At 57.5% G+C, this 27,083-nt stretch overlaps 2 protein-coding genes across 3 annotated transcripts; both read left to right on the forward strand.

Moving 5' to 3' along the window:
• The first annotated feature begins 327 nt into the window (after positions 1-327).
• On the forward strand, positions 328-17,571 carry IGSF9 (immunoglobulin superfamily member 9). 2 transcript variants are annotated; one of them, XM_065925507.1, is made up of 20 exons: positions 328-422; positions 666-854; positions 6,672-6,824; positions 7,514-7,668; positions 7,900-8,017; positions 9,491-9,632; positions 9,755-9,907; positions 10,046-10,133; positions 12,028-12,168; positions 12,640-12,756; positions 12,981-13,131; positions 13,322-13,445; positions 13,696-13,871; positions 14,293-14,543; positions 14,762-14,846; positions 14,944-15,120; positions 15,317-15,359; positions 15,669-16,529; positions 16,783-16,910; positions 17,124-17,571. In XM_065925507.1, exons 1-20 carry the CDS (start codon positions 365-367, stop codon positions 17,303-17,305), a joined length of 3,492 nt encoding a protein of 1,163 aa, XP_065781579.1. In that variant the 5' UTR covers positions 328-364; the 3' UTR covers positions 17,306-17,571. The 2 variants fall into 2 exon arrangements, with proteins under 2 accessions (XP_065781579.1, XP_065781570.1); XM_065925498.1 differs by having other exon boundaries at positions 9,755-9,900; positions 9,991-10,133.
• A 1,452-nt stretch (positions 17,572-19,023) lies between these two features.
• Positions 19,024-26,780, forward strand: TAGLN2 (transgelin 2). Its single transcript, XM_065947649.1, has 5 exons — positions 19,024-19,134; positions 24,451-24,661; positions 25,094-25,268; positions 25,579-25,681; positions 25,979-26,780. Exons 2-5 carry the CDS (start codon positions 24,482-24,484, stop codon positions 26,118-26,120), a joined length of 600 nt encoding a protein of 199 aa, XP_065803721.1. The 5' UTR covers positions 19,024-19,134; positions 24,451-24,481; the 3' UTR covers positions 26,121-26,780.
• The last annotated feature ends 303 nt before the right edge of the window (positions 26,781-27,083 follow it).

Below are 27,083 nucleotides of genomic sequence, written 5' to 3' on the forward strand. Positions count from 1 at the left end.
CTGGTCTCCCCATGCCAGCACTCCCTCACCCTTCCTCCACTCATCTGCACTCCTCTTCCCTTTCTCTGCCTTTGCTTACCTCTGGCTTTTCTCTAACTCTGGGAGGGGGGAACGGTTCTTCTGCTTTCCAACATTGGCCCGCTTTGCATGTTGCGTTGCATTTTGCATCTAGATCTGGTGGTGCTACCGAGAACGGCTTCCTCAGGTGTGACGTGAGCCAAGCCCTAACTGTCCAGAAGAGTGAGCGCTGATCCCTGTGACCTGATCAGAAGGACTGAGGGGCTTGCTGGGCTCTGCACGTCCCCGGGCCCCTCCATCTGGGCCCCTGTGGAGAGGAGGGGCCGGGCAAGCAGGCAGCTGGGCTATGGTTTGGTGCCTCGGTCTGGCCATCCTCAGCCTGATCATCAGCCAGGGGGCTGAAGGTGAGCCGGACTCCCTGGGCTCCAGAACCCCCTGTTGGCCTCGGGGTAGGGGGGTTCCCCTGGGGTTCTCTGTGAGGTCAGAGGAGGGGAGGAGCAGCTCGGGTTCTGCCAACATCAAAGATTCCCTCAACCCCTTCACTGAGGCCTGGGGAGCCCACCGAGATAGAGAGGGTGTCTCCCCTCCCAGTCCTGATTCTGGGTACCTGCTGCGTCCTCATGCCCCCCCATCTGCCCACCCTGCAGGTCGAGGGAAGCCTGAGGTGGTGTCAGTGGTGGGCCGGGCCGGGGAGAGCGCGGTGCTGGGCTGTGACCTGCTGCCCCCGGCTGGCCGGCCCCCTCTGCATGTCATCGAGTGGCTGCGCTTTGGATTCCTGCTTCCCATCTTCATCCAGTTTGGCCTCTACTCCCCCCGCATCGACCCTGATTACGTGGGTAAGACTTGTCCTCCGCTGAGAGGTCGGGAGGTGTCTCCAACAAAGGTGGGCTGGGTAGAGTGGGAACAAGGCCTCTTCTTAACAGCTCTGTCCCTGCCCCAACCTTATCTCCAGTTTCCCTGGCTGAATGCTCCATAACAAGCATGGCTCTGCTCCCAAGCAATGTTCATTCACTGAAGGACTCATTCATTTACACACACACACACACACACACACACACAGTCTGTTTAGAACTCCACATGGCCTGTTCCAAAGGAGATCCTGCAGCCCTGTTCCAAGTGTCCATCCTAATTCCCTAATCCCTCTTTCTAGAGCTCATCACGAGCCTCCCAGGCTCCTCCTGATCCTCCCTGGTCTGCCCCTACTTGGCCCTCTCCTGGCCCCTGGCTCTGCTATCTTCTCACTCCCTTGCCCTCCTCCTCTCCTACTTTCTTAAATGCTGGTTTGGGGGTTCTAGGTTTCTAGGGAGTGGACTGATGGGGCAGCAGGGTCAGGGGGGTCTCCGATCTGTCTGCTTCTCCATTGCGTCTGATTCTGAGTCCAGCAGAGCTCATGCACAGCAGGGCTGGAGGGAACCAGGCTCCCCGAAAGATCAGCAAACAGATGGGGCTGGGCTGGGTCCCTGCTTCAGCTGGCTCCAGCATGGACTTAAAATAGTGTATAGGCCTCCCTGGGGGCCTTCTCCTGCGCCCCAGCTGCTCCCTGAAAAGGCTCAGCTTCCTCCTAATCTCCGGGGAGCCTTAATCTGAGTGGTTTAGGGCGGGTCTCTGAGGGCAGCGTGTGCGAGAACCTGGGCCGGCGAGAGAGTCTGGCTGCCTCCTCATAGGGGAAGCCCAGGAAAGGCCACCTGGGCGGCTGTCGATGGGGGCAGGGGGACCCCCTCCCTCTTCCCTCTTTCTTTTGAATCCTAGGAGAAGCCACAGGATTGGCTGAGCTGTCACCGCGGGGCGGGCTGAGCAGAGAAGGGAGGAGGCTCGGGCAGGTGGTGCAGAGGGAAGGGTTTATTTTCAAACTGGGGGCAGTTGTTGGCAAACAGCCTGGTGGGAGCGTATGTGTCTGCACAAGCCTGGGGGGAACCGCTTGGGAGAACTGATAAAAGCGGGGCGCACTTAGGACCAGTGGAGAGACAATGGCTGCCCCCTCCCACCCCCATGCTCCCTGAGTGGCTGGGCTGAGGCTCACGGATGCAGACCGCTGCCCCACTGAGGGCAGGGTAGGGGGCGGCTTTTCCTGGACCTCCTCTGGGCGGGGGTGGGAGTGGGGGAGTTGGGGGTGTTGATGTGCAGCTCTCCTTCCTGCCCTCCCTCCACCCCCTTGTCTGGAAGGTAGCAACTCTCCTGTGGGTTTTCTTTTTGTCTCTGTGGTGTTCCTCTGAGCTGCACGGGCTGTGAGCAGTAACCTCGGGGGCTTTCTTCCTACCCCTACCCTTCATGCCCACCCCTCCCCTAGGTCTGAAGCTTCTGGTCAGGCAGAGCTAGTCTGGGGAGTCAGGGCCCCGGGGAGAGGCCCCTGTACCCATTAACCCTTTTACTGCCTCCCAGTGTGGAATGGGCCTCTCAGCCTTTGTGCAGGGGACTCCGAACTGCAGTTGCTAGGCAACGGGAGGTGGAGGTTGCTAAGGACAATGCTGTCCTGTCATAAACCCTCTGGGCAAACGAAGGGGAGATGGCCTGGGACTGTGTGAGGCCCGTGGCCTAGAATGTGGGAGGAACCACGAGAGAGACTGTTTGGAGCCTTCAGGGATTACACCGAAGGGAAGGCTTCCTATCTTTGATGACTTTAGAATCCATCTAGCTGAGGAGACTGGATTTATGGACCAGTGCAAAAGTAGTAAAAGCAGTATAAAACAAACCAGGACTAAATCCTAGAATGAAATTAGCTGCTGTGTGTAAAGAACCCCAGACAGCACCTGCATGGTGTGAAACCCTAGGTGTGAAGAGAAAAGAGAGTCCACTTCCTCTATACCAGCTTTCCTGGGGGGGATCTTAGATTAGCTCTTCCAATTCATGGGATCAGCTTTTGGTCTTTGACTTTCCTGCTATATTTCTTGAGAGTTTCAAGATACACCCCCGTGGCAGAAGGGACATGAGTTTTCTCTCTGTCCTGAGTTGTTTGATAAAAATCAGTTATCTCAAGGACTTCCCTAGTGGTCCAGTGGTTGAGACTCCATGCTTTCAGTGCAGGGAGCACAGGTTAGATCCCTGGTTAGGGAACTAAGATCTCACTTGATGAGCAACCAAAAAAGAAATCCGTTTTCTCATCCTCCATTTAGAAGAGCCCCACTCCCTCGAGTCCTCTCCCCTCACCACCTTTTATCCTTGCATCCCCTGGGCTTCCCCAGTGGCTGAGATGGTAATGAATCCGCCTGCAGTGCAGGAGACTCAGGTTTGATCTCTGGGTCGGGAAGATCCCCTGGAGTAGGGCATGGCTACCCATTCCAGTGTTCTTACCTGGAGAATCCCATGGACAGAGGAGCCTGGTGGGCTGCAGTCCATAGGGTCGCAAAGAGTCGGACAGGACTGAGGACTAACGATGTGACTCACTCTCTGCAGAGTTGCCTCTTCCTGGAAACCTTCTGTCCGCCTCTTGCTTCTTTGTTTCTTGGACTTCTGTGTGTGTGAACTTGCACTTGTACATGAGTGTGGTTTCTCTGCCTTTGGAGAGCTTGCAAGAGTGGGGACTATGTCTCTTCCTTCGTCTACACACCCCTGCGTGTGGAGAGGTCTGAAGACACTCACTTTGGCTCTACTGTAGGTAGAGGGCGGGCCTCCAGAAGGGGGACCTGGGACTCAGGAGGGCACAGGAACACCTGTTGCTGGCCAGCTTCCTGTTCTTCTGTGACACTTCCAGTCTAGCCATGCATACCTCACAGGGAAGTTAGGACATACGGCGTGCTTTATTGGTTAGTCTGATCAACGCACATTTGGAGCTGTTACCCCCTGGTTACCAACACACCCCGAGTGAGAATATACTGGCTAAGCTCAGGGATGAGTGCCCTGACCATCACTGGGTCCTCAGACCAGTGTGCAGTGGAGAGTATACTGCGTCATGAGAAGGCAGGCCTACCTGTATCGTGGAATGGCCATGTGATTTTGGAAAGAAGCTTAACATCAGTTCCTTTAATGGAATTCTTGAGAGGATTAAGTATGGTGACATTGCCTGATATCCCAAACTCGATTTTCCTTCCATCTTCTTCCTTCTTTGTGGCACTTGAAGATCACTATAATGAAAATTTACCATCACATGGGACTTAGAAGAGGGCGCAGTGGGGTCTGCGGGGTTCCATGGCCTGACAGGTTAGGGTTCCTGAGGAATTCCACTGGTGGGAGGAAGGGTGGGATCATGTTCATTGTTTACCTGAGAGATACCCAGGCTTATCTAGGTGGGGATTTAAGCACCCAGCCCTTTAAGCAGCTCCACCCTTTCTGGAGAATCCCCACCCCTGCACCTTGTTCTTGGAAGGAAAAGGGCCCTTGCCTAAGATCCCGGAGCCAGCCTCAGCCTGATACTTCTCTTGTTCCCTGGTGGCTTCAGGGCCCCCCAGGTTTTGATTCTATTTCAGAAAGATGACCCTAGAGGCAGAAAGGAAGCAGGTTAGAGGGGGTGAATGCACCAACAGCTTCAGATGGTCTGGTACTAGGAAGGGCTAAGTAAAGGCACAGTCTGGTTTCATCTGTTTTGCATAACCCAGAATATTTAGAAAATGTTATTTGTCCTTATCAAAAGTCAAGGTGGGGTGGGCCGCTGATGAACATGGAGGCAGTTGGACCTCGTTGTGGGTTGTTGGCATAACCCAGGTGAGAGATGCAATCAGTTCAGTTCAGTTCAGTCGCTCAGTTGTGTCTGACCCTTTGCGACCCCATGAACCACAGCACACCAGGCTTCCCTGTCCATCACCAACTCCTGGAGTTTACCCAAACTCATGTCCATTGAGTCCGTGATGCCATCCAACCATCTCATCCTCTGTCGTCCCCTTCTCCTCCTGCCTTCAATCTTTCCCAACATCAGGGTCTTTTCAAATGAGTCAGCTCTCCGCATCACATGGCCAAAATATTGGAGTTTCAGCTTCAACATCAGTCCTTCCAATGAACACCCAGGACTGATCTCTTTTAGGATGGACTGGTTGGATCTCCTTGCAGTCCAAGGGACTCTCAAGAGTCTTCTTCAACACCACAGTTCAAAAGCATCAATTCTTCTGCACTCAGCTTTCGTTATAGTCCAGCTCTCACATCCATACATGACTACTGGAAAAACCATACCCTTGAATAGACGGACCTTTGATGACCAAGTAATGCCTCTGCTTCTTAATATGCTGTCTAGGTCGGTCATAACTTTCCTTCCAAGGAGCAAGCGTCTTTTAATTTCATGGCTGCAATCACCATCTGCAGTGATTTTGGAGCCCCGCAAAATAAAGTCAGCCACTGTTTCCCCATCTATTTGCCATGAAGTGATCGGACTGGATGCCATGATCTTAGTCTTCTGAATGTTAAGCTTTAAGCCAACTTTTTCACTCTCCTCTTTCACTTTCATCAAGAGGCTCTTTAGTTCTTCACTTTCTGCCATGAGGGTGGTGTCATCTGCATATCTGAGGTTATTGATATTTTCCCCGGCAACCTTGATTCCAGCTTGTGCTTCCTCCTGCCCAGCGTTTCTCATGATGTACTCTGCATATGGGACTAAGCTAAAATGAAGGTGATAGAGAGGGAAACAGTATTTAGGAGGTAGAATCTGAAAGGTTTACTGAACAAGCTGATGTGAGAGTAAAGAAGATGACACCAGGTTTCTGGACATGTGTGATGGCGCTATTCACTGACATAGGGGAGAAGGGGTAGACGGCGTGTTGTCAGGTGAAGGATGGAGCCAATTTCAAATCTTGGGCTCATTCATTGTTCAGACATTTTATTTAAGCATCGTGCTGCCTGCCTTCCATCTACCCCACTTGGATTTTTTTTCTCTCTCTCATTTTATAGATGAAGAAGCAGATGCTGAGAGAGAGGTTTAAGTGGTGTAGCCAAGAGGGTATATAGCAGAGCTGGACGCTAGGTCTCTCTGGCTCCAGTGTGTGCCTTGCTCACGGGGCTGCACTGCCAGGGACCCACGAGGCTGTCGGTGGTGCAGGGCTCTGCCAGGAGAGGATGCTGAGGGTGGGAGGGCGCTGTCTGCTTGCCCTGGGGCTGGGTGCATTGTGGAGTTCTATGAAGTCTGCCGGCCACAGCCTGGATGCCCTGGAGCGTGAGGGGATGGGGTGAAGAGGCTGCTGACCTTGCTGCCTGGCTGGGCTGGACTCTGGCCACCCTAAGGCGCTTAGGCCGCTGATAATAACCCTGGTGGATTAGGGGCTTTGGTAGGCGAGGTCTGGATCCCTGCTCGGGCCCCAAACACTGCTGTGGTTTCCGGGGACAGAGTCCTCTGGCAAGAGCACTCCCAGAAGTCCCTTTCAAAAAGAGCTGAAGGATGAGTAGATTCTGTATGAATCCAGAGGAAACTAAGTGCTGATTTTCTAAGCCCCTTCCCCAAAAGCCCAGGAAGCTGGGCGTCATTCAGCGCGGTGCCTTGTCCACCTGCTGCCGCTCTGGTTTCTCTTTGTTTAAGCTGGGTCCCAGCTGCTGAAAGGCCGGAATGACCCGAGGGGCTGAAGGGAGGGATCTGCCCTCTGTGACCCCAACCCCATCTGTGCCTCTCTGGACCCCACTCTAGCAGGGTGACTGGGAGAGGCTGAGCCTGTTCTTCATGTCTGAGAATGACCAGTGTGATCAGGGGCTTGGGGCTCCCATGCGGTCCCTTCAGCACCCTTGATCCAGGGCTATTTCCCCAGGGCGTGTCCGGCTTCAGAAGGGGGCATCTCTCCAGATCGAGGGGCTTCGGGTTGAAGACCAGGGCTGGTACGAGTGCCGCGTGCTCTTCCTAGACCAGCACAGCCCCGGGGACGACTCTGCCAACGGCTCCTGGGTGCATCTCACCGTCAACTGTAGGAAGCTGGGGGCCGGTGGTGGAGGGGGGAGGCGAGGGGGAGGGCAGGACAGTCAGCCCCACTCTGCTGACACCCCTTGTTTACATCCTACCCTGCTCGCCCCACTCCCGCCTTTTCCATTCTTCACATCTGAAACCGTCAGCCTCCTTGGCTCTGCTGGGAGCTTCCTTTCTCTTCCCTGCTCCTGCTTCCCTGCCCAGGGGAGCATAATGGATAGGGGATAAGGGGTTATTGAACCCCGAGTGAAACAGTGCTCACATATATACAATACTTTGTTTTATCAAAACCCCTTTTAACCCAGTACCTCATGTATTCTGTATCAACCCTAAGAAGGAAGGAGGTAATTATTCCCATTTCATAGAGGAGGAAACTGGGTGTGCCACTGGTGAGTGGCAGAGCCTAGAACCCTCCTGACTCTGGAGGGCAGCTAGCCCTCTCCCAGCTCTGAACACCCATCCTGCGCGCCGCTCCCTTGCCAGTTCTGCAGGCTGGTGCAGGGATGGGCCGGTGCGTCCTCACTGGGCCCTGGGTGCCGCAGGCAGCGTGGCCGAGGGCTGGGGGTTCCCCTGAAGGTGGTCGGGCTGATGAGCCGCGGGCTGCAGCCCTGATCTGCCTCTCTGGTCCTGGGATGCAACTCTTCGGGCTGGTGGCCACTCTGGCATCCCCTGATGCCTCTCTCCTCACAGCTCCCCCTCAGTTCCTGGAGACGCCTCCCCAGGTGCTGGAAGTGTGGGAACTGGAGCCGGTCACCCTGCGGTGTGTGGCCCAAGGCAACCCCCAACCTCGGGTGACTTGGAAGCTCCGAGGACAGGACCTCGGCCAGGGCCAGAGTCAAGTGCAGGTGAGTCCTGCGGCTGGACAGTGTGGGGCAGGTGATGGCCTGGGAACAGGCTGCAGGACAGAGCGGGTGAGGCCAGGCTGGGAGACCCGCCAGAGGAGGGGCTTGGCCCGGGCTTCTCCGAACCTGGCCTGCTGCCTCCCTCTGCTGGCTGGCCTCGGAAGTGCAGGGGGGTCTGCGGCCCGCTGTGGGCGAGGAGATGCCTGGGTCCCCCCGCACTGACTCCTACTCTAGGTGCTGAACGGAACGCTGCGGATCCGGAGGGTGGAGCGAAGCAGCGCCGGGGTCTACACCTGCCAAGCCTCCAGCACTGAGGGCAGCACCACCCACGCCACCCAGCTGCTGGTGCTAGGTGCTGTCTCGGGGGAGGGCCGGGAAACTGGACGTAAAGAAACTGGCGTGAGAGGACGGGCCTGTGGCTGGGGGTGCACACAGCTTGGGGGGCGGACTTGGGCCTGAGGCAGGGGCCCTGAGGAGGGAGGGAGCTCCCAGTGCCTCTAAAACCAGCATCTTGCCTGTAAAAGGATCGGTGAGTGGAGATATTTAGTGCCTAGCAATGTGGTACAGTGGGAAGGGCATGGGTGCTGGTGTCAGACTATGAGCCATGGAACCCCCTTGACCCCTAGCTTCCTCATCTATACAAAGAAGTTCCTGTCTGCCTCTCAGGATTGTGACAAGACTTAGGTTCAGCCGAGCACAGTAATTTGTGTTCAAGCCCTTCCCTTCAGAAGGAAAGCTGAAAAGTAGACTCTGCCTTCATAGAGCCCCCTATCGACATGGGGAATGAGATGCAGAGGTGAAGCCCTGCTCTCCTGGGTGCTGTTGGCGAGGCAGTGCTGAGCAGTGGTGCCAGGTGAAGTCTGGCATCGGGAAGGCCTGATGTGAATTTGCCTTCCCACTGATCAGGGGCAAGTCGCCTTACAATCTGTCTGCCTCTGAGCCTCCATGTCTTCATCTGTGAAGTGGAGACAATAATTTCTAGCACAAAAGGCTACGAGGGTTAAATGAGACGGTGCAGGTCAGGTCAGTCACACCTGGTGTAGGTGTTCTGCAGTCCAGCTTGTATCGTTACCGCTTATGCCTGACCACTCATGCAGTGGGAGCCTGGACAAGGGAGACAGCAGTGGAGTTACGAGATGGCTTGGCGGGGTCTCTGTGACCTAGTCAGGCTCTCTGGGAAGAGCATTCAAGGCTGCCTGGCATGTGCCAGTGAGCTCCCATACTGACCTGAAGGAGTATGGAAGGCTTGATGTGTGAAAAGATGGCTAGCCAGGTGGGGTCACAAAGGGCCCACAGGCTGGGTCAGGAAGTTTGAGCTGAATGTGCTGGGAGCCGGGAGCTGCTGTGGATTCTTGAGCAGAAGTGTTTTGTGGCCACAGTGGGCGGGTAGAGACATTTTTGCATGAATGGCCGTGAATGGGGTCCGGGATTGCTGCAGCCTTCTGGGTTAAGGTATTGGGTACCTGGATTAGAGTAGGAGACACAGAGGTGATGTAGATGGTGTAGATAGATGGGGGGTGGAAAAGGTGATGGTGTAAAGGGTGAGCAGAGGATTAAAACTGATTCTGCCGCCCCCTGAACACACACACACACATACATGGAAACTGGCTGAATGTGGCTGTCCCTAGTAGGAAAGCGAGCTAGCTGGAGCAGAGGAGGCACTTGTAATAAATAAAAGGGTTAGGGCCTGTTTCCATTTCTGAGGCCCTGTAGCAACCAGCCCTGTATTCTGGAGGGCAGACTGGGGAGAAAGGTGGAAGTGACCTCAGGGTTCCTGGGAAACTGGGCTGAGGCCCCTCCTTCCCCTGTGCTTCCCCCTTCCCAGGACCCCCGGTCATCGTGGTGCCCCCCAAGAACAGCACGGTCAATGCCTCCCAGGATGTTTCCCTGGCCTGCCGGGCTGAGGCATACCCTGCTAACCTCACCTACAGCTGGTTCCAGGACAGCACCAACGTCTTCCACATTAGGTGGGACTCAGGGTGTGGTGGGGTGTGGTGAGGTGGGGTGGGGCTGGGGAACTGGTGGGCAGTCTGAGGAGCCCCTTGGCTGAGCAAGGCCTGGACCCCTCCGCCCCCGTGCCATACTGCAGACGCCTGCAGCCCCGAGTGCGGATCCTGGTGGACGGCAGCTTGCGGCTGCAGGCCGCCCAGCCTGACGATGCCGGCCGCTACACCTGTGTGCCCAGCAATGGCCTCCCGCGCTCGCCCTCGGCCTCTGCCTACCTCACTGTGCTCTGTAAGCCCCACCCAGCTCCCTCGACAGACTGCTTCACTTCCTTGGGCCAGGCCCAGCTCTGCCCCTGCAACTTGCCACTGCTTCCCCCAGACCCAGCGCAGGTGACCGCCATGCCTCCTGAGACGCCTTTGCCTGTGGGCATGCGGGGGGTGATCCGATGCCCCGTTCGTGCCAACCCCCCACTGCTCTTTGTCAGCTGGACCAAGGATGGGCAGGCCCTGCAGCTGGACAAGGTACAGGCCTGGGGCAGGGGAAAGAGGGCTTAGCTTGGGGTTATTCTAGTCAGGACAGCTGGGGTAGCATTTGATCCATTCAGTGACTGGAGAATATACACCTCTTTTTTTTTTAATTGGAGTATAATCACATTGTAATGTGTTGGCTTCTGCCGTACAACAAAGTGAATCAGCTCTATGTATACATATATCCCCTCCCACTGGAGCTTCCCTGGAACCCCACCCTCCATCCCACTCTTCTAGGTCATCATAGAGCACCGAGATGAGTTCCCTGTGCTTTAGCGCAGGTTTCTACTAGCCATCTGTTTGAGAGAAAAACAAGTATTGTATATCCACACATATGTATGGAACCTAGAGAAATGGTGCAGATGAACCTGTTTCCGGGGTGAGAACAGAGATGCAGTCCTGAGACACAGGGGAAGAAGGGGAGGGTGGGACAACTTGGGAAAGTACTAACGACATCCATTGTTATCAGGTACTGTGAGGGTGACTAGTAGGGAACCGGAGCAAAGAGACATCCATGCCTCGAGGGGGTAGCACGGCCACACGGACACTCTGCCGGAAGGCTAGCGAGGCTGGAGGCAGCGAGCACCTTCCTCTTAGGGCTGGTTGAGGACAGATCAGCAACAGCTTCTGGGATGCTAATGATGGCCTTGAAGGGCAGAGAGACATTCCATGCAGAAACCAGGGCCCAGAGGCAGGAAACAGTATAGTGCGTTTATGGTATAATGAGTCATCCAGCTGGGTGGGAGCCACAATTCCTGTGGGGACATGACTGATGCAGAGAATCTGGAAAGACAGGTTGGGACCAAAAGGAGGAATATGGATGCCAAGTTAACAGTACCTCATTCCAAGGTGATTGAGATTTTTTGTTTGTCTGCAGAGACAATAAATTCCTTGTGGGTTAGTATTGCATCTTTTAATCCTAGTCACCCCAGGGCTTCTGCAACTGTAGTAGTACTCAATAAATTTTTCCAAAGGTTAAAAAAGAGTCAAAAGGCATTTGGAACCAGTGAAATTGCTTGAGCAATGGTGTGATAGCCTCAGCGTGTCCATGCGCGCGCGCTCTGTTGCTTCAATCATGTCCAACTCTATGGACTGTAGCCCACCAGGCTCCTCTGTCCATGGAATCCTCCAGGCAAGAATTCTGGAGTGGGTTGCTAAGCCCTCCTCCAGGGGATCTTCCCCACCCAGGGATCAAACCTGCAGATTTTTTGCCGCTGAGCCACCAGGAAAGCTTATATGATAGTGTCAGGGCTGTGAGCAATTGAGTTTGTCAGAGAAGTGAAGGGGAAGAGAGTGGACATTTGTGGTGCAGAGGCTGCTGAAATGAGAGTGTGGGGGAGAGGTTATGAGGCCTGAGTTAGAGGAAGAAGTGAAGATGGATGGGACAAAGGCCTTCCCAGGAGGACAGAGGTGGGGCGTGAGACAGAGTAAGGTGTCAGATGTTCGCCTTTAACTGTACAGAACCAGGGACGCCAGGAAGAAGAGCTGAGGTGTAAGATAGGGAATGTAATCGTGGAGGGCTAGGAAGACAGCAGGCAGAGAACCTCACACGGCTCAACCCCACGGGGTGCCTTTCACACCAGATTCCCTGCGAGTGGCTCCCCTGGAGTTCCTCCCCCGGAGGAATGGAGTCAGACTCCATTCCTCTGACAAACTCCATTGCTCACAGCCCTGACACTATCATACAGGCTGCCTTCACACCCACTGGTAGTGGCCCCTCTGCAGGAAAGAGAATGGAAGGGCGGAATTCAGAGAGAGGCCCAGCCTAGGGGTAGGTTGTGGCAGCCTCTGTGTAGACATGGGTCTCTCCCGTCCACTGCTTGTCTCCATCTCTGGTCTGGCCTCAGCTGAGCTGCTCTTTCTGGCTGTCATCTCCTCTTGCTTCCAGTTCCCCGGCTGGTCGCAGGGCCCAGAAGGCTCCCTGATCATCGCCCTGGGGAACGAGGATGCACTGGGAGAATACTCCTGCACCCCCTACAACAGTCTTGGCACTGCAGGGCCCTCCCCAGTCACCCGCGTTCTGCTCAAGGTGCGGCTTGGGGTGGGGTTTGGGTGGGTAGCGGCAGCAGGTCAGGTGGCTGAAGATGCAAGGCTGGTACTGACGCCAGGCTGACGGAGGTGGGTGGGACAGTCACATGGGGAGCGGGGCTTCCACGTCCGTTTGCCATGGTGGCAGCAGCCGTCAGATGCCACAGCGGAGGAAGGTACCCTGCCCGCCCCAGCCCTTTAAGAGGTTGCCTCCCTCTCTGGAAAGTGAAGAGAATAGGAAGCAAAGGGGAGGGTGAAGGGTGTTCTCTAGAGGTTTGTACATCTTCAGAGAGGCCTCTGCCCATCAGCCCTGGTCTCTCCCACAATGTCCCTCCAGCCCCCTTGCTGGGAACAGAGACGAGCTAGAGAGATGCTGAGAGATGGAGACAGACAGGGGCCCCAGAGAAGGGGAGGAATGATCCTTAGATGGCAGTGTGAGAGGGCCCCACCCAATGCCAGATCTGGGTTGCAGGCTCCCCCAGCCTTTCTAGAACGTCCCAAAGAAGAATATTTCCAAGAAGTAGGGCGAGAACTCCTTATCCCCTGCTCTGCCCGGGGAGACCCTTCGCCTACTATCTCTTGGGCCAAGGTAAGGCTCCTGACCCCACTCCACCTGTATTCACACCTGTTTTCACACTAGCCACGCCCCTGCCTCTCTGTGCCCCTGGATGTTTGGGGGGAAAGGGGCAGTGGGGAGGAGGTGAGGAAGAGAGGGCTGGGTGGGGAGGAAGGCGGAGCTGCCCCGAGAGCTGAGTGGCGCCCTTGGTGAGGGGTGGCTGCGTGTGTCCTCAGGGCTGACCAGTGCTTCTGTAGGTGGGCCGGGGGCTGCAGGGCCAGGCCCAGGTGGACAGCAACAGTAGCCTCATCCTGCGACCACTGACCAAGGAGGCCCACGGACGCTGGGAATGCACGGCCAGCAATGCTGTGGCCCGAGTGGCCGCCTCCACGAATGTCTACGTGCTGGGTTAGTGGCTGCGGAGGCTTGAGGCAGCCGTGTGGGGAGAACGGAGGGGAAAGAATCGTTTTGGGGGCTCCTGATGGGGATTTTAGGTGGGGAGCCCCTTGGATGATGGGTGGTGAGCGGAAGGCTTGGATCCCCTGAATTCGCCCTCCCTCGGGACCCTGACCATCATCCCTCCATTCCCCCCACCCAGGCACCAGTCCGCACGTTGTCACCAATGTGTCTGTGGCACCTTTGCCCAAGGGTGCCAACGTCTCCTGGGAGCCTGGCTTTGACGGCGGCTATCTGCAGAGATTCAGTGTCTGGTACACCCCACTGTGAGTGACCTGCCCCTGCCGTGCCTCTTCCCCCTCACCCGGATTCCCTCTGGCCCCCCTGACTCTTTCTCCCACCTCTGTGTGCCAGCCCTGCCCTGACTCAGCTGTCCGATTTTCAGAGAATCTCAGGGGCTCAAGGCGCAGGTCCTGAGACCTGGGGTGGGTGAGGGGACAGGAGAGGTCAGCTCTCTGGACTCCAACCTTCCTCCTCTTCCGAGTGCATGAAACGCCCCCCCCCCCTTTCCTCCAGGGCAAAGCGTCCTGACCGAGCCCACCACGACTGGGTGTCCCTGGCAGTGCCTGTGGGCGCGGCCTTCCTCCTCGTGCCTGGCCTGCAGCCCCACACACAGTACCAGTTCAGTGTCCTCGCTCAGAACAAGCTGGGGAGCGGGCCCTTCAGCGAAATTGTTTTGTCTGCCCCTGAAGGTGAGAGAGCTCTTACCCAGAGCCGCAGACAAGGATGGGGAAGGGCTTCGGGGCAAGTCCAGATGCCGGCGGGCTGGGTGGGAGTGGCCAGAAGGGTTTGTGGAAGATGATCCAGACTTGACTTTAGGGGCTCTGGGAGAATAGCTGGGCACCAGGGGTTTGTGGAAGGACTTCCCTGGTGGCTCAGATGGTAAAGAATCCACCTGCAATGTGGAAGACCAGGGTTCGATCCCTGGGTTGGGAGGATACCCTGGAGAAGGAAATGGCAACCTGCTCCAGTATTCTTGCCTGGAGAATTCCAGGGACAGAGGAGCCTGGTGAGCTGCAGTCCATGGGGAACACTTGCATTTCCAGGGGATGTGGAGGAGCAGGGGAGGAGCACTGGGAATGCAATCTTTACACGCCTCTGTGTCCCCTTCAGGGCTTCCTACCACACCAGCTGCCCCCAGTCCTACCCCGACAGAGATGTCGCCTCCCCTGTCCCCTCCACGAGGGCTGGTGGCAGTGAGGACGCCGCGGGGGGTACTCCTGCACTGGGATCCCCCGGAACTGGTCCCTAAGAGGCTGGATGGCTACATCCTGGAGGGACGGCAGGGCTCCCAGGGCTGGGAGGTGTTGGATCGGGCCGTGGCAGGCACTGAAATGCAGCTGGTGGTGCCAGGACTTATCAAGGTAGGTGTGGCGGGTGGGCACGGGGGCAGGGGGTGTCCTGCCAGTAGCCCTCCAGTCCCCTGCTGCACTCCCCAAACCTGGGCTCACCCTGATTTGACCATCCTCAACTCCGCTTGGCTTTCTACTTCACCCGTACCTTCCAAATGCAAAGTCTTTCCAAATGGGCTTGGGGCGGGTAGTGCTGAGCCTTGACCCCCTCCTTGGACCCCGATCCCCAGGACGTTCTCTACGAATTCCGCCTCGTGGCCTTCTCTGGTAGCTATGTCAGTGATCCCAGCAACACAGCCAACGTCTCCACTTCTGGTGAGAACCCGGGAGCAGGGCAGAGCCCTGGGCACTGGGGGGACCCGGATCCCCCGTGTCCATAGACACAGACCCTCCCTCGTGTCCCCTTGCCCAGGCCTGGAGGTTTACCCCTCGCGCACGCAGCTGCCAGGCCTGCTGCCCCAGCCCGTGCTGGCCGGCGTGGTGGGCGGGGTCTGCTTCCTGGGCGTGGCCGTGCTCGTGAGCATCCTGGCCGCCTGCCTCATGAACCGGCGCCGAGCTGCCCGTCGCCGCCGCAAACGCCTCCGCCAAGGTAGGTCACTTGGGGCCCCGCCCTCTGTAAGCACCTCCTCGGAGAAATTCCAACCCCCTGCAAGGGCCAGGTGTGTTCCGCTGCTCCCCACTTTCCCGGGCAGACGGGGTTGGCGTCGGGTGTTGAGTGAGGTCTGCGCCCTGGGCCCTGGTGGGGCTTGGTTTTTCTGTCACCTCTTGGCCTCTTACTCTTACAGATCCACCTCTTATCTTCTCTCCCGCCGGAAAGTCAGCTCCCCAGTAAGTGCCTCCGCTTCCTTGGCTCTCTTCTGCCTTCTGTGAGCACCTTCCTTTTCTGCACCGTGGGGAGGGGCAGGAGGGGTGGAACAGAGTGAGAGGGAGGTGAGGATGGAAGTGCAGAGGCCCCAGCCCGGGGCCGGCCCCCCGTCGCCTGTGCCTTCCCTCCACCCCTCCACCATGTGGGTCCTTCTCTCCCTTGCTCTCCCTAGCCCTGCTCTGTTCTGCATCAAACCTCTCAAGGCCTGACGCTGGCTCCTGGGAGGGGGACTGGCCCCCTACCACAGACCCTGATCTCCTGTCCTTCCCCAGCTCTGCTCCGGGCTCGGGCAGTCCTGACAGCGTGGCGAAGCTGAAGCTCCAGGGTTCCCCAGTCCCCAGCCTGCGCCAGAGTCTGCTCTGGGGGGAACCCGTTGGACCCCCCAGCCCCCCTCCGGATCCTCCACCTAGCCGGGGGCCCTTACCCCTGGAGCCCATTTGCCGGGGACCAGATGGGCGCTTTGTGATGGGACCCCAGGTGGCGACCTCCCGAGAAAAGTCAGGCCCTGAGCAGTCCGAGCCTCGGACCCCAGCTCGGCGTCAGGCCAGGTCCTATGACTGCAGCAGCAGCAGCCCCAGTGGGATGCCCCAGCCCCTCTGCATTGCAGACATCAGCCCTGTGGGGCCCCCTCGACCGGCCCCACCCAGTCCTCTGCCAGGTCCAGGGCCCCTGCTCCAGTACCTGAGCCTGCCCTTCTTCAGGGAGATGAACGTAGATGGGGACTGGCTCCCCTTGGAGGAACCCGGGCCTGCTCCACCCCCAGATTACATGGACACCCGGCCCTGCCCCACCTCGTCTAACCTCCAGCCCCTGGGCTGCCGCTCCGAGTCCCCCAGGGCAGCGCTTCCTGGGGCCATGATCGGGGTCGGGGCCGCCCCAGAGCCCCCGTACACAGCCCTGGTTGACTGGACACTGAGGGAGCGACTGCTGCCAAGCCTCCTCCCTGCTGCCCCTCGGGGCAGCCTCACAAGCCAGAGCAGTGGGCGGGGCAGCGCCTCCTTCCTCCGGCCCCCCTCCACCGCCCCCTCTGCAGGAGGCAGCTACCTCAGCCCCGCTCCTGGAGACACCAGCAGCTGGGCCAGTGGCCCTGAGAGGTGGCCCCGAAGGGAGCATGTGGTGACGGTCAGCAAGAGGTGAGGGCAGTCCCGGCCGAGCCCTGCCTGCTTTGTACAGATTCTCCCCACCCCTCTCCTATGCCCTCTGCCTTCCCGGCTCCATTCCCACCTTGGGACCGGGAGAGCCTGTCTCCTTTTGGAAGCTTTTGCTGAGGGCCAGGGATCTTCAGAGGAAAGCCATGGCCCACCCTCAGCTTGGGGTCACCGGTTCAGGCTTTTCCGGCTACCCTCTGTTCCTCCACCCACACCACACATTTGTCTCATTTCACAGGAGGAACACATCAGTGGATGAGAACTATGAGTGGGACTCAGAATTCCCAGGGGACATGGAGTTGCTGGAGACGCTGCACTTGGGCTTGGCTGGCCCTCGATCCCGACTTGACGCTGAGCCAGAGCTAGGTGTGAGAGCCTTCCAGAAAGGCAGGCACCCCCGGCCTCATTGCCCTACACCCCCAGCCTTAGGACTCAGCCTGTTCCCAGCCAGGCCCTCTCCTCTGACCGCCTTGGCTCCTCTGCACTGGCAGGTCCTAGAGAGCTTCATGGTACTGGTGAACCCCAAGAGTTCAACCCAGGGGACCTTAAGACGTCTTCCTTTTGTCCTTCGTTTTGCAGGTGTGAAGACTCCAGAGGAGGGCTGCCTCCTGAGTGCTGCCCATGCTCCTGGCCCTGAGGCCCGCTGTGCTGCCCTTCGGGAGGAATTTCTGGCCTTCCGCCGGCGCCGAGATGCCGCTAGGTCCCGGCTACCAGCCTATCGACAGCCCGTCTTCCACCCTGAACAGGCCACTCTGCTGTGAATGCCCTAATGTGATACAGGGTGAAGGCACGCGGACCCTGCAGGGGAAGCCCCCAGCAAGTTCTTTCTCCAGCCGGGGATGCTGCCTCTGCCCCTTTGGTGCTGTCATAGACCCTGATGGGCTTGCTAAGGGGTGTATGGATTGAAGCCCTCGAGTCTGGGGACTGCCACGGTGATCTTAGGTCTACCTGTGTGTGTGTGTGTGTGTGTGTGTGTGGGTGGGTGTGTGGGTGTGTGGTGTTTGTGGTGTGGGTGAGGCTTTTTTTTACAGGTAAATAAAGTGAAAAATCTTTCCGTGTGTCATCTGCTTTGAATCTGAGAGGGAAGTAGGAAAAAAATCCCTAAACCCTAAAAAGTGAGGGGACTCTGTGAAAGAATGGAGATACCTTCAAGATCCATTCCCAAAGCCTTTATTAAGTGCCTTCTGAGGTCAGCTGCTGAAGACCAGCCATTGAGCTAGGAGCTGAGAAAGTACAAAGTTCACAAGACATCTTTGCTCTTGGGGGAATTCTTTCTAGTCAGTGAAGCAGGGAAATAAAGAAATAGTGTGCTGTGATAAGTTCTGCGATAAAGCCGTCTGTTGGTTATTAAGGAAGCGTGAAGGAAGGAGTCTGCAAATAGTGAATGCTTACAGCTTGTGCTGGGACAGGCATGTCACAGGAAGTGAGAACAATAGCCAGGCACTGCCCTAAATTTTGTACATGTACCGGTGAATTCTCTACCACTCTGCGGTAGGTAGTACTATTAGCTCTATTTTATAGACTAGGTGACTGAGGTGTTCAGTGCTTTAGTAGTCTGCCCCAAAGCCACAAATTTGGTGACCAGTAGAGCAGTGAGAAGTCAGTCATCGGAGGGAGAGCATCTCAGGCAGAGGAACAGACTGTGTGGAGGTAGAGAGGAGTGAAAACACTTGGTATCCCAGGGAATCGCTGGAATATAGGGGTAGGGAGGGCCGGGCAAGAGAGAATGGAAAAGAGAAGGCACTGGTTGTTGATGCGCCTGAAAACAAGTTTCAGTGGGGGCTTCTATCATATATGAAGAACTCCACTGATGGGTATAAGCAGCGACTCCACCCCAAAGGGACTGCTCAACAGAAGCCTGAAAACAGGTGGCATTCTTTCAACCCCCAAAGGATGCTCTCCTCCATCTTCAGAGACAGAAGAACTGCTAGTGGAAGAACTCCTCCACTGAAGGCTCTTCGGATCCCTCCAGGATTAAGCAGAGGTGCCAGGTCATAGGGGAGGAAATGAAGGAGAAAGAAGTCAAGTCTGAACCCTGGGTCCCAAAAAGGATCACGCCCCTTGGGCCCTGGGCAAGGAATGACCTCACTGTTAGTTTCTGCCCAGGCTTGAAGAAGGTGGGGAGCAAGACCACGTGCGGGAGCTGTCCTGGCCTGCTAGTTCCAGTCCTGCCACACCCTAGTCACTTGTGTCGGGGGAGTGTTTTCCTGTGCCTCCACTTACCTAACCACCCTATGTAAGCCAAAAGGATTCTTCCCACATAAAAACGCCCACAGTCGTGCGCTAACCTAGGTAGACAGTTTCCCACTGGGGCACACGTTTAAGGGCTCTGGGGTAGGGGTGGAGGTTCTCAAGGGTTGAGGCCACAGACTCCAGGCCCTTTAACTCAGGTTCTGATCCACCGCCCCTCTCTTAAGCACTGCCCTCCGCAGAGGCACTGCGGCGCCTTTAAACCCTGCCGGCCCTTGCCCCGCCCCTGGTCCGCCCCGTCCGAGGCGGGAGCAGGCTGAAAACCCCCGGCCCCGCCCGGGCGCTCCACTTGCGCTGCGGCCCCCGCCTCGAGTGCGCAACTCTCCGACCCACGTGAACCGTAAGCTGGAGGGAAGGGTCCTTGAGGGCGTGGGGGTGTGCGCGATCTCTAGAACGCAAGAATCCCGAGCTTGCGGCTTGCTCCAGTGGGCTTGCGGCTCGAGGGCTGGCAGGCAAGGGTCCGGTGACTGCCCTGCCCCGCCCTGGGCTGTCAGGTCCGTCCCCAGGCTCTGACCCCGCATTGTTGGGCGATGAGGTCAGGCGGTGTTGCTAGTGCATAGACGGGGCGTTCGTTGGGATCGGAGACTCTGGGACTGCGCTCCGCCAGCCGGCTCCAGTCCCGGGTCTCGCTGGGGCGAGAAAAGGAGGGGGTCACGAATTATACGGCTGACCCAGAGTGATGCAGGGTACAGGGTCCCGGCGCCCACCCTTGGCCAGCTCCGCGCCGCCGGGGCTTCCCAGGTTCTCATTTCCTGGTTCCAGGAGCACGTGTGGGTGCTGCCTGGCCTCTTCGTTCCTGAAGCTCGTTTTTCTGGGGACTGGCTGTCGCGAGTTGGGGCGACGGGGCGCCGTGCTCGGGTCCCGCCGTGGCCTGGCCTTCTCGGATTTGGGCGGGGACTTGAACTTCCAGTCCTCTCCAGGAGGGTCCCTCGACCTCAAGCATCTGGAAGGTGGCAGCCCAGACAGCGCCTCGGGGTGCGCTGCCTGTAGGAGGCGGTGTTGGGGGAGGACGGCTGCTTTCCAGGCCTCCAGCCTCTACGGGAGCCGACGCCCCCACCTCTTGCCCCCTGCTGCTGGGAAAGTCGGTGGTGGCCGCGGGCGGGCAGGCGGGCTGCCCAGACCGCTGCGTCACCCCAGCGGCGGGCGGGGGGTGATTCATCCCAGTAACGGCCTAGGGTGTGGCGAGTGGGGGCGACCGTGGGGGGCGGACCAGCAGGACCGGAAATCGACTGCCGCAGACCTCCCCCACCCCCCCGGCCCGCGCGCTGTGCTGGCCTCCTTCAGTCTCCTGGAGCCCCTACGGGTGATGTTCTGGGGGAGCTTGGTATCTGCGAGCAGAAAGAAGCAGGGTAGAAGTGAGAATGGACTGGTTTGGGGATCCGGGGTAGGAGACTAGATTTTCTAGTTTTCTGGAGCCTGGTTTTCTGACTGCAGAGCACCAGACAGAGGGACAGCTCCCGGTCTGTAAGCCCACTTCCAATTTCTCCTTCCTAGTCCACAGGGAAGATTTCAAACTGCAGAGGAGGCCAAGGTAGGATGAGGCCAGCAGGGCCCTGCCCTTCCAGAATCAACAAATGAGTCCGTCCAAGTGCAATTCTTCCCCCACACCCCAGCCCCGCTGGGGACTGGCCTCTAATCCTCCCCGCCACCCCACCCCATCCCTTCTCCCCCCGGGATTTTCAGATATGGAGCTCTCTAGTTCAGAATGGGCCTTCTGTTGCCAGGATATTTCTTCTGAACTATTTCCTTGAATCTACATGTCTACCCCAACACTTGTAACTTCTCTTCTCCACATGCTTCCCTTCCCTCCACAGCTGCTTCCCTGAGGAAGCGCTTGCACCTGTCTGTACCTGTGAAGTGACCCCTTCCCAAGGATACCACTTCTGCTCCCCCTGCCCTGCCTCTGACCCCGCTGAGCGCCTCCTGACCACTTCTGCACTGAGTGGATGTTTCTGCCGGGTGCCCCCACCCTGCCCCATGCCTGTGTTTGGTACACAGAAGCCATGGCAACGGCCCCCCCACACCCCTCCTCCCCTGCAAGCCTTGGGGCTTCCTGTTTGTGGAGCTTCAGCTTTCTCTTCTCCCTGACTCTTGAGAGCAAGGGGGCTGCCCCAAGGGGGCCCCTCAGTCTCAGGTCTCCCACCGCCCCTGCTCCCTGCGGCACTTCACTTTAGAGGCAAGGGATCCCACTTCGCTTTTTCAGGATAGTCTAAATGCCAGTTCTGGGTTGGGAAGTCCCCCTGTGTCCTCTCTGCACAATGAATGGAGAGTCCCTTTGTCTTCACAATTCAGCAGCCCAGCCTGGAGCCCTGGAATCCTCCCGCCCCACCCCACCCCACCCCACCCCCGCGTCCTCGGTGGGGTGAGGTAAGCGTCCCTGGTCCAGCCAGGGTCCGGGTGCGGCCGAGGGCTGGAGTGCCTTCTGCAGCCCCTCCCTTTTCCCAGCTGTTGTGACCTCGTGGATGGGGGTGCGGGCTGTTCCCACTGCTGTCTGGAGTGCCTCTGGAGTTCGCCTTACTCACTGCCAACCCACCCCCCAAGCTGTGCGGCTGTCGTCTTCCCTTTGGACCCCCAGCTTTGGGGATTTCCCACAAGCTTCTCCCCACTTCAGCAGGCAGCTGGCTACCTTCCCTCCCTTAAGGGCGAGCCCGGGTGTCACTCGGGTGGGCCACCGCAGTCCCAGCCCCACGGCTCCTCGGAGGAGGCGGGCTGCTCGTGGGGGCAGGGAGCACAGCTGTGGGCAGGCGGCCTCAAGGCTCTGGCACCGCAGGGTCCGGGGCAGAGGCCCCGAGTGGAGCTGAGATGCTGCAGCTGGAGCCCGTGACCTTGCCAGCTGTGTCCAGGCTCCAGCGTTTAGGAGGGCTCTCAACACCCACCCAGAGGTGGGCCTGGGGGGCTGAGTCTGTCCTACCCTCCACAGGCAACAGCAGAGGGGTCAGGCTTTGGCCCTGCTCGCCCTTCATAACCCTGGTGTCTGGGTTAATCATTCTCCTGTCCTTTCCTGGCCATGGTGATCGCTGGGCCTCAGGCCAGTTGGCTCCATGGAGACCCAGGCTGAGGCCCAGGTGACCGCAGTGAAGCTGCTCTCAGAAGTGAGGTCTGGACAAGGGGCTGGGACAAGGGGACTTCCTGGTGGCACCAGCCTCTGCCCCCTCTCCTTCCTTCCAAGCCTTCCTATGCGGCAGGGGTCACAGGCTTGCAGAGACAGTGGTTGCTGAGCAGTTGGGGCTGGGCTGGGGGCAGGGAACCTTGTCTGCTCTCTCCGCAGACCTCAGCCACTCAGCCGGCCTGCCCTCCCCCAGCCAAGTGTGTGTGTGGATGGTGTGTGGGTCAAGGCCCAGACTGATATTTATCTGGCCGGGCTTTCAGGCTGGGTGAAGTGGGGGTGGGTTGCTCTTAATGAGGTTTAAAAATAGCTGATTTATGGGGAGGATCTCTGCTGGAAAGTGCAGCCCCATAAGTTGGAGGCAGAAACGGCAGCCCTGTTGGAGTGTGGGCAGGGGAGGCCTGAGCTGAGCCCCCGCAGGGACTGAGAGGTGTGAGGGGGTTTGAGGCAGCTGCTGTCCTTGTGACCTGCCCGGAGGGCCAGGGAGGAGGCGGTAGGATAGTTCAACCTGCCGGGTGCCTGACCTCATCCCTCAAGTCTGACCTGGCCTGGGGCCAGGCTGGGGAGGGCGAGTGTCTCCCTTCCCTCCCCTCCAACTTAGGTGCCTGGTCTGGGGCATCCTCTGTTCTGTACAGGCAGCCAGCTCTATTTCAGAGCAGAAAGAAGAGCCCATGGGATGGAGACATGGGCAAGAAATTGAATCCCATCCCACCTCTGGTCCTGGCCCCCCTTGACATGTGGCGTTCCAGGACAGGGCTCTGACTTAGGCAGCGAGGTGGCGGGTGGGGACAGACTGCCCACTACGAGGTGCGGTGCTGTCAACTCAGGCCAGTGGTCAGGAAACCAGCCCCCCCTCCCCGTTCCTCCTGACTGAGGTCCTCAAACTAATACCACCCAAGGCTCCTGAATTAGGTCTTATTCCTGCTGTAACAAATTATCACTAATTTTGTGACTTAAAGCAACATACATTTAATATCTTTTGGTGCTAGGTCTCTCTGGCTAAAATCAAGGTGTCGGCAGGGCTGCATTCTTTCTAGGGGTGCCTAGGGGAGATTCCACGCCTTGCTTTTCCTAGCTTCTTGAAGCCACTTGTATTGCTTGGTTCATGGCCCTGTGAAACTCCATCATTGACTTCCTTCTCCTCCCACTTTGATTCAACTGCCTTCCTCTTTCGCTTATAAGGACCCTTGTTGTGAGTACATTGGGCCCGCTGGATGACCCAGGGTACTTTACTTTCCCTATCTCAAGATCCTTAATTCAGTCACACCTGCAAAATCCCTTTTGCAGTATAAGGTAACAAGTGCAGGTTCTGGGAATTAGGACATAGGCACCTTTGCAGGAGCCATTCTGCCTCCCACTCCTTTGAGAAAGGAAAGTAGAATCAAGTAATACCTGATTTCTCATGGAAAATCCCATTGCCGAGTGAAATCTGTTAAGGGCCCACTCAGACCTACGTCTCCAGGAAGCCCTCCAGGCTGCTTCTGTCCATACTCCTCCCTTAATTACTGCAGCAAACGGGCTTCCCTGCTGGCTCAGCAGTAAAGAATCTGCCTGCAGTGCAGGAGATTTGGGTTTGATCCCTGGGTCAGGAAGATCCCCTGGAGGAGGACATGGCAACCCACTCTGATATTCTTGCCTGGGGAGTCCCATGGACAGAGGCACCTGGTGGGCTACAGTCCATGTTGTTGGAAAAGAGTGGAGATGACTTAGCAACGTGATCTGTGTAGTTGAATATTCATCCTGTACAGCTCTTGTACTTGCGTATGAGCTGCCTCTGTCTCTCGGATGGCTCTATGTGCAACTTTAGAATCAAGGATTTCTGTCTCTTCTGCAAGTCCCAGTGCAAATAGTGGGTGCTCAATGAAAGTGTTAGTTGCTCAGTCGTGTCTGACTCTTTGCGACCCCATGGGCTGTAGCCCGCCAGGCTCCTCTGTCCATGGGATTTTCCAGGCAAGAGTACTGGAGTGGGTTGCCATTTCCTTCTCCAGGGGATCTTCCCTACCCAGGGATCAAACCCACGTCTCTTGCATCTCCTGCATTGGCAGGTGTATGCTTTACCGTTAGTGCCACCTGGGAAGCTCAGTGAAAACCCAGGGGCTGATTGAGGGTAGATCTGTCCAGTCCTCTAACTCCTGGCAGGGGTTCCCAAGCCACTCCATATTCTTTCCAAATCATTCTCCTTCCCAGACTGGAAAAGGCACAGTTGGGGTTAGAATGACCAGTTTGCCTTTGCTAAAGCTGACCACCCCTAATGAGGGACTGAGCCGCCAATCCTGGCCTCATTTACTCTATGTTCTATTCCAGTGGGTTTTATACTTCATTGTAGAAGTGGAGCCATTCAAATGAAATCTAATGGGAAGCCTCAATATAGTAGACAGTTCCGGTCATAAGGGTGGGAGAACCCACAGGGGCCAAGGTGAGATGCTCTCATTTGGCAGCTGTTCTCCCCTCTGGGACCCACCTGAGGGATGTGTGTGTCCCCGGGGCAGAGTCCCCCCCTCCGCAGGCTGCAGAGTGCTGACCGCAGGTCTGGTTGGGTCCTCTCCCCAGCCCCACACAGCCACTGCCGCCACCCTTCGGAATGGCCAACAGGGGACCTGCCTACGGCCTGAGCCGGGAGGTACAGCAGAAGATCGAGAAACAATACGATGCAGACCTGGAGCAAATCCTGATCCAGTGGATCACCACCCAGTGCCGCAAGGATGTGGGCCGGCCCCAGCCTGGGCGCGAGAACTTCCAGAACTGGCTCAAGGATGGCACGGTGAGAGCAGGGCGCTCCGGGAGAGCAAGAGTGGGCTGGGCCTGGGGGAGCGGGGATGGTCTCAGCTGAAGAAAGGAGTGCAACCCTGTCCCCACCTTTCCCGAGCCCGGGGATCTCCATCATGCAGAGGCCCTCCTGTTTTCCTCCCTCCCACCAAGGGAAGTGGAAGCCTTAGGTAGCAGGAAGGAGGAGGCGCTCCAGGGGAAGAGCTGGGGGAGGTGTGTTCTAATCAGTGATCCTTGAATAGCATGGTTCACTTTCTGGGCTCAGAGGCAGGGGCTGGGCAGGAAGGAGCCCGAGGCTTTCTCCAGGTGGGGTCAGAACTGTCCTCAGGTAGGAGAGGCACCTCTGTCGTTCTCTGGAGCTGAGGGTGGTGCACTGTGGTCTGTGGTGGGCACGGCCTCACCTCTGCAACCTGCTGTCCTCCCCCAGGTGCTGTGTGAGCTCATTAATGGGCTGTACCCCGAGGGGCAGGCGCCAGTGAAGAAGATCCAGGCCTCCAGCATGGCCTTCAAGCAGATGGAGCAGATCTCCCAGTTCCTGCAAGCAGCCGAGCGCTACGGCATCAACACCACTGACATCTTCCAGACCGTGGACCTCTGGGAAGGTGGGCCAAGGCCAGGGTCAGGGCACTGTTGTCCAGAAGAGCAGAGGTTGGCCTGAGCCATCTCCTCCAGGGAGAAGGGGCAGGTTTCTGGCACCCCGAGGACAGAGGGGAGTGTGGATGTGTGTGCGTGCTCATTTCTTTGTGTTTTTATAGAGGAGTTGATCATGTGGGAGGTTGGAATGGAGAAGAATAGGGAGATCAAGAGTCAAAGAACTTGGGGCTGGGCCTGCTGACTTAGTGATAGAGGTGGAAGCCTGGCATTCAGGACCCTGGCCCCGCAGAGGCTAATACAGCCCCTCCTCCTTCCCAGGAAAGAACATGGCCTGTGTGCAGCGGACGCTGATGAATCTGGGCGGGCTGGCGGTAGCCCGGAACGACGGGCTCTTCTCCGGGGATCCTAACTGGTTTCCCAAGTGAGTATGTTGGGCAGCCCCGGCTCGGGCCAGCGTGGTGATCATGCTCACTCCTGTCCCTGGGAAACGCCCATTACAAAGCACTTCCACATCCCTTGTCTCTATCCTCCCAACTTTCCTGGGATGGCAAGGGACAGCCCCTTTTGAGAGATGAGGGGGTGGCTTCAGAGAGCTCAGTGCTCTCTGAGGCAGAGCGGGCACCAACACTTAAGCCAAAGAAAGCCTGTGCTCTGCCCTGGGAGGACACTTACTGGGGCAGCCTCCACCCCCTCCTAACCCGCGTTCACTTCCACCCAGGAAATCCAAGGAGAACCCTCGGTACTTCTCGGACAACCAGCTGCAGGAGGGCAAGAATGTGATTGGCTTACAGATGGGAACTAACCGCGGGGCTTCTCAGGCAGGCATGACCGGCTATGGGATGCCACGCCAGATCCTCTGATTGGCTCTGCAGCCCTGCCCCTGCCCTCCGTGAATGCTTAATATATATGTGTTTGTTTTTTTTTTTTTTTTTTTTTAGCATTGACATTCCCTGAGAGCCCCCGGGAGCTTTCACGCTCCCTTCTGCCAGGGTGGGGGCCTGACCTGTCTCCTCCGGGGGTGCCTGACCGTGGCCGCCCCCTTATGCTTACTAATACATTCCCTTCTTCAAACCCACAAAACTGGACCAACTGGCCTCTTTTCCCCTGGGACCAAGATTGGGGGGGACCTCACCCCCTCTCTGTACCATACCTCTTCTCTTTCCTCTGGCCTCTTCCCTCTGAGCCCTGGGCCCTAACCCATTCCTTAGCTGGGAATCAGGGATGCTGCCTGACGGCCTTCTCCCCCAACAAGTATGCCTTGCCCACAGCTGTGGCTGCAGGGACTTAATTTATAGGGAGGGGCCTGTGGCCGCCGCCACCCCAGCCCCAGCTGGACTGCACTCACCACACTTCGGAGGCAGCCTGCCCTGGCAGAGGCCCCCAGGCTTCTCATTTTCCATTCCTTTCTGTGGCTAAGGGGTGGGGGTGAGGGGGCCTGGGAGGGAAGGCTGCTCACCATGGGCTGGGGCTTGAAGAATCTGAGTTTGCTGATTTAAATAAAGAATCTCTTTTTTTTTTTTGGATGGATTCTGGCTGTGTCTGGGGCCGTTGAACCGACTGTGGGGAAGGGAGGGATGTGGGGGAAGTATAGGCACTGCCTCCAGGGAAGAGGTTTTTGAGATGGAAGGTCACAAGTGTCCCCCCATCTTTGACTTCCTTCCCGTTCTTTTTCTGACTTGTTTAGGTGAGGGGTTGAGAAGGGACAGGCCCTCCCTGCTGCCTTCAGGTTAGGAGTCATGATACAGGATATGTGCGTAGTGTCCAGAGGGAGGGGGGCCCTGACCTAGCTGGGCCCTTCCCACAAGCAGAACGGCTGTCAGTCA

The sequence above is a fragment of the Muntiacus reevesi genome, chromosome 1, assembly GCF_963930625.1.
Source record: "Muntiacus reevesi chromosome 1, mMunRee1.1, whole genome shotgun sequence".
Classification (NCBI taxonomy): Eukaryota; Metazoa; Chordata; class Mammalia; order Artiodactyla; family Cervidae; genus Muntiacus; species Muntiacus reevesi.

What these genes read in the sequence shown, in the direction of transcription:
- TAGLN2 (XM_065947649.1), top strand. Translation starts at nt 24,482, where the DNA reads ATGGCCAACAGGGGACCTGCCTACGGCCTGAGCCGGGAGGTACAGCAG. An exon ending in ACTGGCTCAAGGATGGCACG is followed by an intron (nt 24,662 to 25,093) that starts GTGAGAGCAGGG and finishes GTCCTCCCCCAG; the next exon opens with GTGCTGTGTGAGCTCATTAA. An exon ending in GATCCTAACTGGTTTCCCAA is followed by an intron (nt 25,682 to 25,978) that starts GTGAGTATGTTG and finishes ACTTCCACCCAG; the next exon opens with GAAATCCAAGGAGAACCCTC.
- IGSF9 (XM_065925498.1), top strand. Translation starts at nt 365, where the DNA reads ATGGTTTGGTGCCTCGGTCTGGCCATCCTCAGCCTGATCATCAGCCAG. An exon ending in ACCAACGTCTTCCACATTAG is followed by an intron (nt 9,633 to 9,754) that starts GTGGGACTCAGG and finishes GCCATACTGCAG; the next exon opens with ACGCCTGCAGCCCCGAGTGC. An exon ending in TGACGCTGAGCCAGAGCTAG is followed by an intron (nt 16,911 to 17,123) that starts GTGTGAGAGCCT and finishes TTCGTTTTGCAG; the next exon opens with GTGTGAAGACTCCAGAGGAG.